Source organism: Trachypithecus francoisi, unplaced genomic scaffold, assembly GCF_009764315.1.
Source record: "Trachypithecus francoisi isolate TF-2019V2 unplaced genomic scaffold, Tfra_2.0 Lachesis_group13, whole genome shotgun sequence".
Classification (NCBI taxonomy): Eukaryota; Metazoa; Chordata; class Mammalia; order Primates; family Cercopithecidae; genus Trachypithecus; species Trachypithecus francoisi.
The window spans coordinates 80,442,222-80,454,584 of record NW_022681458.1 but is presented as its reverse complement, the minus strand read 5'-3'; the positions used below and the strand labels follow the sequence as shown (position 1 = coordinate 80,454,584).

At 36.0% G+C, this 12,363-nt stretch overlaps 1 protein-coding gene across 2 annotated transcripts in view; it reads right to left on the bottom strand.

Moving 5' to 3' along the window:
- Positions 1 to 12,363, bottom strand: part of FAP (fibroblast activation protein alpha) — a 72,841-nt gene that overhangs the window by 7,742 nt on the left and 52,736 nt on the right. For both annotated transcript variants that reach the window (XM_033231297.1, XM_033231298.1), the window contains 4 exons: positions 11,209 to 11,307; positions 10,658 to 10,727; positions 9,730 to 9,924; positions 4,942 to 4,996 (listed from right to left, as the gene is read on the bottom strand). In XM_033231297.1, the coding sequence (XP_033087188.1) occupies positions 4,942 to 4,996; positions 9,730 to 9,924; positions 10,658 to 10,727; positions 11,209 to 11,307 (419 nt within the window). The remainder of the gene's footprint in view (positions 1 to 4,941; positions 4,997 to 9,729; positions 9,925 to 10,657; positions 10,728 to 11,208; positions 11,308 to 12,363) is intronic.

Here is a 12,363-nt window from a genome sequence, read left to right as displayed (position 1 = left end):
GCATCCCTGGCCTCTACCCACTAGATGCCAGTAGCACTCCCCCAGCGTGACAATTAAAAATGCCTCCAGACGTTGTCAAATGTCCCAAGGAGCAAAATCGTCCTGGTTAACAACCACTGTCATAAACTGATACTTCTTAGGCACTGTGGTGGGCACATAGTGAATATTTATCAAGGAGCTAAAACCAGGGCTAGTGGGCTTTGTTTTATGTGAGCCAGAAAATGAAAGGGGAAGATAAAAAGGTTTCTTCCCTATTTCTTGAACTTGATAATGGAGAGTAATGTGGGATTTGGAGCTTATTGACCAATTGACTCCAAAAAATATTGTTGGGTATGATGTATTTCCCAAACCACTACACTGTCTAAGACTTCATGGAAACACATATATTCTTCCCTAATACAAAACGCAATAAGAGCTAAGTAACCCTTACGGTAGTTTTCAATGTTTTTCTCTTTTCCATCTCCAATTTGCCATAGGTCCCTGCTTATTATATTGTATAAAAGCACACAGAGATATGACCTCTTCCAACTGCTACTTCACTGACTAATTTAGGCCTTTAATACCTGGCCCTGGTATTACTGCTCTTCTAGCCCCTTGGCCCATCCTCTTCCCACATCTCAGATTATCCTCCACTTTGCAGCCAAGATTATCTTTCTAAGACACCAATACCTTGCCCTATTGACTTCAAGAGCACTTAAAAAATTGATGTCCATAGAAAACATTGTCAATATGTGTTCTGGGATGGTGGAGGAAAAAGGAATTATGGAATCAAATACTTTTTGGTAATACTGTGTTAAACAAAACTTGACAGTATTTTTTACTAGTTTTTCTAGAGCCTATATACACTGTTACATAGAATTCGTGATTTGCCGAAGTATTAGACTATAGAACATTTTCCTGAAAAATCTCCTGGTACTAGTGAGACACATTCGAGGGGAGACATTGATTTATAGGATTAAAGTCAGTTTAAACAACATCATAGATGCTTGATGTGGCCAGGTATTGTGCTAAACAAGCACAGTTCTAACTCTGTGCTCAGAAACAAAGCAAAAATGAGACACAGTCCATTCCTTTGATGAACTTACATTCTTATGGGAGAAACGAACAGACAGACAAGATACAACATGGTAATTCCTGTAAGAGAAATACAAAGAGCTTCTGGAACACAAAGAAAATAATATCTGAGTTGAATCTTAAAGAGCAAGTGTGAGTTATCTATTTGGGAGTGAGGAAAAGGTGGGGAATGGAAGACAAGAATGGACACTACAGATGCGAGAAACAGCATGTACAAAACGTGGGAACAAAGAAGCACGGATATAATTTTTCTTTTTTTTTTTGAAATGGCGTCGTGTTCTGTTGCCCAGGCTGGAGTGCAATGGTACGATCTCGGCTCACTGCAATCTCTACCTCCTGGGTTCAAGTTATTCTCCTGCCTCAGCCTCCTGAGTAGCTGGGACTACAGGCGCATGCTACGACAACTGACTAATTTTTGTATTTTTAGTAGAGACGGGGTTTCACCATGTTTGTCAGGCTGGTCTCGAACTCCTGATCTCATGATCTGCCTGCCTCGGTCTCACAAAGTACTGGGATTACAGGCATGAGCCACCGCTCCCGGCCATAATTTAAATTACTTAAGGTACAGGTAAAAGCAGCAAGAGATGAGATTGGAAAACTAAGCTGGAGTCAGATTGCCAAAGGCCTTGCATGCCATGAAAGGTATCTGGGCTTTGTGTTGTAGGCAATGCAGAGTCCTATAAAATACATAAGCAAAAAAGCCACACAGTAAAAATTATTTTGGAATGATAACTTCATTAACCACATTGGAGCTTGTGAGGCCAAAGCAGGAGGACAGGTAAGAAGCAATTAGAATAGTTAAATTGAAGCATGCAACCTGTGCTCCATGGACCCAAACATCAGCATTATCTGGGGTCTTGTTGGAAATGCAGACTCTCGGACCCCACCCCAGAAGCACAGACTCAGAATCTCTGGTGTCCTAACAAGCTCTCCAGGTGATGTTTGTGCAAGCTAACGTTTGAGAATTTCTGGCTTAAATTACAAATGAAGAAACTCAAACTAAGGCAGTGTCAGTAGGGATGATGAGAACAGACTTTGATGTTTAAAGGTAGAATTGACAGAACTTACTAATCAATGGAATGTTGAAGTCAGGAACAGGGGGAGGTTGAAAGCAGCTCTCAGGCTTCTAATTTGGGCAAATAAGTATGTGGAGAAGCCTTAATGAAGATTAAGACTTGTTTTAAAATAGGCCTTAACAAGTTTATCTTAGGCGTAAGTTGAGGCCCATGTGAGACATGTGGGAGAGATAATCAGCAGGCATTTGAAACATGGAGCACAGACGAGAGGTGTGTGCTGGTGCCAGGGACCTGGAAGTCATCATCATCTTTGACACCACAAGCGTTTGCAGAAGGAAAGGAAGACTAATGATGGTCAAGGTGAGATCCAGACCCAGAAAAACACCAATATTTAAATAATAAATGGAGGCTGGTGCCATAGCTCATGCCTGTAATCAAAGCATTTTGGGAGGCCAAGGTGGGTGAATTGCTTGAGCCTAGGGGTTTAAGACCAGCCTGGGCAACATGACAAAACCTTGTCTCAAAAACGATAAAAGGAGGAGTATTAGCCGGGTGTGGTGGCATGTGCCTGTAATCCCAGCTACTCGGGAGGCTGACGCAGGAGAATCGCTTGAACCTGAGAGGTAGAGGTTGCAGTGAGCAGAGATTGCACCACTGCACTCCAGCCTGGGCAACAGAGAGCAATTCCGTCTCAAAAACGAAAAAAGGAAAAAAAAAAAGGTATAACAATCATAGAGGCACAAAAGAATGAAGAGAAAGGTGTCACAGGCATGCACAAAGCCCCCTCTCCTTTAGGTGGCCTAAGAGACTGTCTATTGTCTGTATACTTACTTATTCAGACTCATTTCCTATAATTTCCTCAAGATACTTTAGACTTTCGAAGTTTCAGGCATCCCTGGCCAGCTCAGTCTCCCCATGTGCACCATGCTCTTTAACTCAGGTCCTGGGCAATGTGGTTTTCACTGCCTGGAATGCTCCGTTCCTCAGCTATCTTCACCAATCTCAAATGCTAACTTATTTTGGAATCCTCCCTTAGCTCCCACAGCCATAATTATCCACTCTTGTCCCCCTGTACTCCACAGCAAGTTGCATCTCTCTTAACACTTGGAACATTGCTGAGCCATTGCTTATTTTGTTGTCTGTTTCCCCCACAAGAGGGCCAGGACTATGACTTACTCATCTTTTCATCCCTTAAGGAACCTAGTACAAGACCTTGTAAAAAATGTACTATGTAGATGAAAGAATGAACAAGTCAGTGATTAGACAGATGGATTAATAAACATGTCTTAAACCTGAAGAGCTGATTTTAAAACCCAGTATAGTATTAATGTCTTTATCCACATACTAGTTCCTTCTGCTCAGATGTTATATCACGTGGCAGCCCATTTCTTACTTTCTTTGCTTAAACTTGCTCTCAGAGTCGACCTCACAGTTATCACCATGTTGGAAAGTAAGCAATTGAGGGGTGGGGGTTTTAATGTACTATTTCAGTGGCATTTGCCCAACTAGATGCAGTGAGAATCTATTATTGAAGAATTTCAGGCTGATAGGGATATATTTTTGGGTGATGAGTGGGTTTTTAGAAAATCATCCCACGTAGATGGTTTTCTACCAAACTAATACCTAGAATGTTCTATAAATAAAATAAAAAGTTCTACTTTATGGTTATTTCAAAGCCTGCAGCAAAAGCAAAGTCCAACTCTTAAGAGAAATGTTAATGATTATATGTACATGTTCAACTTAAAATTAGAATCTTTCAAGGATTTGCTTTAGGAAACTTTATAAAAATGGATGATAGGGAAGGTATTATCTGGAATATTTCACTATAGAAATATTTCATTTATTTCTACTCATTTGAATTTCATTCTGTTTAGATATTTAACATTTGATAGTTTTAAGAAGGACCAAATGGCTTGAAGTAACAACTTTCTTCAAATTCCTAACAGCTCTTCATCTGGTCACTGAGCTGAGTGGAGCTGAATCCTGCAGATTCCCTTCAATATTGGGTTTCATTCCCTTCTTCTTGTGCAGGCCGCTCTCAGAGAAAACAGCCAAGAAAAACAACCCAGGCACAAATGGCTGCAAATTGACTTGCAAATGTACAAATTCAGACCAAAAAGTGAAACAGGAAATCTTCTTTGAAGGGTAATTATCATAATTTATAATGGGCAAATTTAAAGTCTTTCCAATATTTCTCTAAACTTTCCAGTGACTTCATTGCCCATAAATGATAAGTTTTGCCACTTCCTTGAAATGTGTATTTTCAAAATATGCACAGCTCCTCAAATGTGAGAAGTTATCTTCATGACCTATAATTAAGAAACTAAATAGTACTTTTCTCCAGTTAGTACAAATGAGCATTCGGTCTAGTAAAATAATTTGATTGCCAAATAAAAAGAAACAAAATTAAACAGCTAAGATATGACTGCTAGGCTAGGTACTAAGGAATTTATATTCTGAAAGTCCCTGTGATTTCAAATTGTAGCTCCGATTTTTATAAAATAGAAATATAAAATAAAAGATATATATTTAACTTTAAAATAACGAAGGAAATTCACCCTCTGATGGATATGGTTCAGTTCAGTATGCTATAATCTAGTAACAAAGACTTAAGTAAAAATATGTCAATTATGAGTTCACTTACTGTACAGGGAAGAAAAGATTGAAAAAAAGGAAGAAACACTTAAAACCACCATTTTGAAGCCCAGATTATCCAAACTGACTGTTTCCATTGACAGATTAAATTATGTTGCAACATTAATATTTCATGAGAAACCTTCTAAACGAACACTTTAGAAAATGATGACTGCTGAACTGAATAACAGGCATAAAAAAATATAAAACAACTCACCCAGCCCCATATGGCTATTCTTTTTTCATCAATGAAACCCATTTCTATGAATTTTCTAAAGTACAAGAAACAAATTTTTAGAATGTTAAGTGTGTACACATGACATTTACTTCATTACACAAGCATATTTAATCCAAAGATTTAATAGAAACACTACATTTTCTTTGTTTAAACACATGCATAATAAGGCTGCATTTACAAATAATTAAAATAATATTATCATGTTTTCTGCAAAGAGATAAAAGGATTCTCTTACACTCTATTGTACAGTTATTGAGTGGTAATCTCAGAGCGATAAGGCCTTGTATTCTAATCGTGGGGGCATACCTGAGACTCAGAGAGGCCAAGATACGGGGTCATAGTGACACAAGAAGTAGCAGTACCATTGAGCAGGACCAAATTTCCAAATCCCCAGCCATCGGAAAGAAGGATTTTGTTCTTGCTGCTTTAAATTATATTAATTTCTTATCATGTTGTTCGTTGAGCTGTTACTGATAATCACCACTTCATTTTGAGTGACATTTGAGAGAAATACACAACCCTCTTCCATTTCATATTTAGGCATCCTCCATTCATCGTGCATGGGGTCATTACATGTGTCTTTTAGAATATGGAAATAATTCCTTTTTAGCTCCATCACAGAAAAGCATTCATTTGAAAACTATTTTGATAATAACTCTTTCCTTAGGAGCAAGGGGCTACACTGAAGGACAACCTTTACAAAGTCATGGGAAACCCTCAAAATTGAGGGTTTCAAGCTAATTTCTAACATGTTGCCCTGAGAGCTAGTGTTCTAGAGCAATTGTGATTTATCTGCAGGTTGATTTCATAAAAACTCAAGAAAATCTCAGAGAAACAGAAGCCGGAGTGGAATGTAGCAAGCTGGATCAGCCATTGCAGTAAACACTGTATGCAACAGTAACAGGAAGGAGGGGAGAAGACCAAAGGGAGACATACAGTCTCTCCAGAAAAATACTATCTTCTTCTTCCTTTCAATTACTGTTAATGACCTTCCTCATCAGTTCTTCTCTGGAAGTAGAACTGAGTGATTTTCATTACTTGAATAATGTAGTTTCTTAAAGGGATTTCACAGCAACCATTTCGCTCTTGCATTGATTCAACATGCACGTTTCCGATGCACAGAGGAGTTGGGCAAATGCCCGGGACAAACAGATGGGAAGAGGCCCCGTTAGTCACAGCTTACCCGACACTGATTCTGAAGGACACTGAGGAGTCTACAGAGAAGAAATGCAGTAGCAAATGGAAAGTTGCTACCTGTGTGGATGCTGCTCATGGTATAGAAGAGAAAATGTGCAGCAAATTGTGACACTTGAGCAATTCTTGCACAAACTTCAAAAACCAAATGAAAGAAGAGAAGGTTCACTTTCTCGTTAAAAAAAAAATCTTGCTACTAGGGCTTGAAGACAGTTCTGAGAAATAAAGTCAATTGTGATTTTATGATCTCCCAGAAGCTAGCAATCATACTGCCTTACATCTGGGGTAAAAAGCAAACAACAGGTGATACATGGGAACAGGAAACTCTTAACAGCTCTCTTCCTAGGTTTATTCTGAAAGGATGACATTTACAGGAAAGGATGGTGCAATAGTTAACATGGAAATGAAACATTAACACTGAATGTGGCAGGACTAGGTTAAAGGTTAGCTAGATAATCTCAGCACTTCCAGACCAATGAGGCACTATAAAATTCACCTTCAAATTATGAAGGGTTTCCCAGAGGGTTGCAAATTCTGTTGATAATGTGGTTATATCAACAAAATGTCAGTAAACAAATGAAAAGGATGTTTTTCTAATTTTGGAGGCTGGATGGACTTTATAACTTTTCTCTCATAAAGATGGCCAGAGGCCAAGGTAAACTTGGAATCCTAGTGATCAATTATTATCCTATTTTAGAAATATTCTTATTCATACCATCTATAAAAGCATGATAGAAAATTTCGTCTCATGTAATTCTTCCCCACCACTAACCCTCAAGTTATATCAAATTTTAAAGTTGTGGGAATATCAAAAATGCCAAATATACTCCAAATGAGCAAAGTTGCCCTTATAACCACCAAAGTTTTAAGGGTCTCACATATGTACCATTTGAAGAGAAACCTAAAGAAAGCAGGTTCCAGTCTCCCTTATGTCTGTAGTTTCACAAGCATCTCCTCTGAAGCATTTTCTTTCATATAGACAGAAGTTATGAGACGATATGACTTCTTTTTTCCCCCTACTTTGCTTTGTTTAAATCTATTTGCTGGCCTTGAGTAGTATTTACTGTTGTTTCCAAATATGTACGTACGATTTTCTTTTGGTATGTCAAAAGCTTAGCCAGACTGCATTTTATAAAATATTCAGGGGACAAATTTTATTCTCTGAGAGGCAATTTAAGGGCTACAGTAGAAGGATTGTAATCTCAATTCCCCAGGTCAGGCATTCGATGTCTGATTCCTAAAACACTTCCTTAGGAGGTATATTGAATCATCCCCAGGATTATTATTCTAAGTCAATCCTATTTAGCTTTTGTTTTCTCAAAGCATTGGATTATAAGGCTTCCTTTTCACAGTTGCATAAGAATGATTTCAAGCAAAAACCAAGGCCAGCTCTGGCTGTCATCTCCACTGTTGTTTATAGGCTTTGCATGAGGCCACGCAGCTGCCCATATTCTCTGGGGTGTTTAAAAGTTTGATCTAACAACAATGTTGTCCCTTCAGAGTGTAGGTGGCTTATTTACTTTTACCAGATTGTAAGCACATTGAAAACAGAGATTGCAAATTGCACAATTTTATACAGAATGTACTGCAATGGCATGTATTAATATTAATATTTGATATGTTGTTAAATGGCTAAATATATGGGTGAACATATGTTTTCCTACATCAGGAAGACTTTCTCCAGATTCCATCCTAAAAATGGCTCAGAGAAAGTAAAGGTATCCAATTACCACCTCTAGTCCGTCTTCAATTCTACATACCAAAGACAAATTGGTGTTACTGCGAAAATCAGTAGAAGGTAGAATTTATGGTTTTGTGTCCTTTGTGTTGAACATCATGGCTCAGGTTTAAAATTTCATTTCATCCAAGGAAAATATTAAGAAGTTATTTCTTCTTAGGTTCAAATGGTGCATTTGTGGTGGTAAATACACGCATAAAAGTATAATCACATATTTTGTTGTTACTGATGGGTTGTGATGATAATGATGACGAAGACAGTGATTTTTTAACCAATGCCAAGATAAACCACTTTTTAGCTCTTTCAGCTTTGGAAAAGATCTAAATAAATTATAGATGAGGCATATTTTCATCTCTGTTTTCATGTAGTCCCCAGGATTACATGTCCTTGATGTTTATTGCATGGCTTAAATGCAAATAGATGTAAGCCATGGTGCTAAAAATAAGTCCCTCATGGAATTAGGCTATAATTCTGAGGATGGCGTTAATATTCTCATTAAGGCACACTACAGTCTTTATATGAGAAACTGAAACCTCAGTGGGGTTTTTCTTTGAACTATCTCCTCCAAACAAGTGAATAGTTGAAAGGCCAAAGTCTGAATCCCTAAGAAAGAGGGAGCTTCCAGAAATTGAGTGATAGCTACAGATTTTAGTGTTAGTAACCTACTTACTAATTTGTTATATTGTACTCAGATAGACTTGGTTTTTTATTGAACATTTTGTGTGTTCCTAGAATGAAAGAAGCACTTGAAAATGTATGGGTTATGGGCACTTTTTTATTTTCAAAAATAATTACTTGTGAGTCTAAACTCTTCTGCTTTGATTAGAGACAAAATTACAAAAAAGTGTTGTCTAGGCCTGGCTCCTGGCTGTTAAATACAATCTTTGTTCTGCATGTTGCAGTGAAATCATTAAGTATTAAGGACATTAAGGAGATAAAAAATGTACTAAAGAAATTTCTAAATTGCTCTTTGCCTGTGAAACAGTGTTTGACCTTTAGATCCGCACATGCGTATATATTCATGACTGAGAGTGCAAGTAGCCTGCTACCTTTTAGATTTACGAACTATTATTCTCTAGCTTCACCTACTCATAACATAATAACAGAAATTCAACAACTATAGAGACATTGCAAGAATTATTTGCATAGTGTTTCTAAAAAAGCCACAATTTTGGTGCCTATGTAGTCCTGTTTCAGGAAAAGATGATTGAACCATAAATCATGGTTGCAAATACATATAGTTGAGAAGAAGAAATCAGATTATGAATCTGTCTTTCCCCTAAATGTTTCCATAATATAATTTCTGTTGTGTGAAATGACTTTGTTTTTGTCAAGCGAAAATAGGCAAACAATTTCATGCTATAATGGTCAACTGATAGCAACTTTAACCACAAATGAATGCCTAACATCTAAAAGCATGTAGTGCTGATAAAATCTTGAGCTATTTCTAAACTTATGAGGTAGAATCCACAATGCTTGAGCAAATTCAGATGTTTGTTTCCCTGAAGATTATCATTAGAGTTCAAAGTTTTTCTATCAATTGTAAGAAATGGAACTAAATTAAAAGATATTAGAATGAATGACAACACTTCAAAAGAGGGTATTTGTGATTTAGCGCTTGAAATCATTTTTCTACACATTTATCAGCGCTCTTCCATGAAGACTTTTTTTTTCATATTTGGCAAAAATACCCCTGTAAGATTAGTAATAATTTTAGACTAAGTTAGAAAAAGAAAAAAAGAAAAAGAATTAAGTCATGAAGAATGGAGAAACACAATGGTGATTGCATGACTTTTGTTGCATGTTGACATCTGCTTGAATGAGAAGGTGCTCACCTGACAGCTGTAATCTGGTCTTCAACTTCATAAACACCCAGCTTTCGATACACTGCATACAGGAGTTTGTCACCTTGGAAAGCTGTTCCTCGACCATCCACCAAGGCAATGACCATCCCTTCCTTACTTGCAAGATAAGATATCCAATTAACAGCAAATACAGACCTTACACTCTGACTGCAGGGACCACCATACCTAAAGGAAAAAAAAAAAAGAATCTTTGATTTCTTTGTAAAACTCTATTTCCCATCCTGGCCAAGCATTGCTTCTAGTAATTCCAGTACAATTATGTGATAAAATAACAATGGCGTTAGAACTGGCTCAAAATCAAGAGGAGTCCAGGCTTTTCCCAGAGGTTTGCTACAAGGAAGTTGTTTTGGGACACAGCCTCTCCTATTCCCCAAAACGGATACATCTAGGGTTGGCATTTCAAGGAATATGTGTGGGTTTTTCGTCATTTCTGCCACCTGCCACTTGCTAAAAGCAGACATAAGATATACTAAAAAAAATGCATGGTGTTTTAAGCAAATTGTGTGTAGGTCAGCACTGATTTTGGGTGTGATTCCACTAAATGTATTCTATTCCTTTATTTCATTTCTAACTCAATTACATAAGATGTGAAGATGATTTACAATATTTTTTTGGCTGCAATTTCTCTATCTCAAAGGTATTCTGACACATTCGGCAAATTGCCATACAAAGGAAATTTAACACAGCCAATGCAAGCAAGTCCAGCTAAAATCTCAAAACTTCCTCAATCTATTTTAAATAGCCATATTTTATTTACTCTGATTAGTTGAAGAATATATAAAAACAGCATCAATAGGAACTGTTACCAAGGAGGATGGTTCATTCTATTTCATAAATGTGTATTTCATCTAACATATTTTCAGTAAATAGTTTTTACACCAAAGAAAATATTACATACACTTGAATTAGCAAGGGATACTTCTTTGATCTGTCAAATTGAGGAGGAAGAATCATCTTGTACCATAAAGCTTTGAGGAAAAAAAAAGGAGAAAAATCTTCATTCCACAGTACTCATAGCATCATTTATTATCTTTAATAGCAATATATGCCATAAAATCAATTTTCAACTACTAAATTGTTAAGAATTGAGGATATATTGAAAGTAACTTTTATTAAATTTTTGTGTTAAATGTATAAATAACTAGAAATCTTGAATTATTATTTGTTCTAGAAGGACACATTTTAAAATTAAAATTAGATAAGCTCTTTTTGAAAAATGTAAATGTGGAAAGGAAGCTATTGAAAATGTATAAGATCAACCATGTTCACAAACATATTAAAGATATTTAGTAAAACTAAAAATTGTTACCATAAGATTATTTTAAATGAAATCCTGTAATATTAATAGATCACAGAATTTGCGCTGTAACGTTCACCGTATGCTTTTTTAAAAGCAAGAAAATTGCTCAGCTTCATATCTATAAATGAGAAGTTTTTAAAAGATCTTACTAATTTCATCTACTTCAAGTTTCTTAATTTCCTCTTTAGGCAGCTGGATATTTTTCAAAGCATTTTCCAATTCCTTGTTTTCTTCCAGGATTTTAATTTCTGAAAAAAAGTTAAATGGTCATTTTTAATCAATAGTATTTCCGTAAACAATTTTTTCCCTTAAAATTCCTTTGACTTCAATATGGGTGAAACTGAAACTGTGAAAAGCTTGCTTAAGAAGTGAAGTTTCATATTGACAAATGTATTTATAATCAGCCTTTAGAGCATAATCAGCCTTTAGGAAGGACATCACATTTTAATCACTGTGTCTTTAACTAATTCTAATAGCATCAAAACACATTTTGAGCAAGATGACAGGAGCAACAACGTTTATTCAATCACGTTTTCCCATCTAAAACTGTTTTGTTTTTAAGTTTAAAGCCATGACCTAAGCAGGTGATATTTATTTTATCATATACTAAAAAAAAATGTAGTGGAAATACAATCTGGATTACTGGGGCCTCAAATTTAAAATAATTAATTGTGTAATTTCAAAATTTGTTTTTTAATTTTTAATGTGTAAAGTTGAATATCATTTCTGTGATTTTTAAAATCTTTCTTTCTTACACTTTCCTGTTGTACTTGATTAATATAAGATATTCTCCTTTTTTTGGAAATTGAATTATTGTGTATGCTATTCTTTCAGATCCTTTCTCTCAAGGTAGTGATATATCTGAGTAAGACAACAATATATATTGTGTATACACACACACACTATGCTCTTTCTCTGTCTTAAATCTTTAAAAAATCTAAAACCTGCTATTTATACTTCAGCTCAGTTATATTTCACACTTTAATATTTGAAAAGGAAGAAATCCATTGATCTCTTAAATCTGTAGATTGGTAATACATGCAAATAGGTTTCTAGCAATAGAGGGCTTTTTATAGACTTTATTTTGAACTTGGGATTGACATCAGCATTTTCTAGGGAAAAGTTAGTCTTTCAAATAATATGTGGAGTTTTAGCTTTATATTTTAAAAGAGGGGCTGGATGACTTGTGAGGTATATTTATTGCTACAAAAGATGTCCATGGACTTCTTGTTTTTATGCCTTTTTGAAAGAGTGGTCTCTGAAGAGAGAGAGCTGGAGGAGTGCTTGTAACTATACTAAGTTTG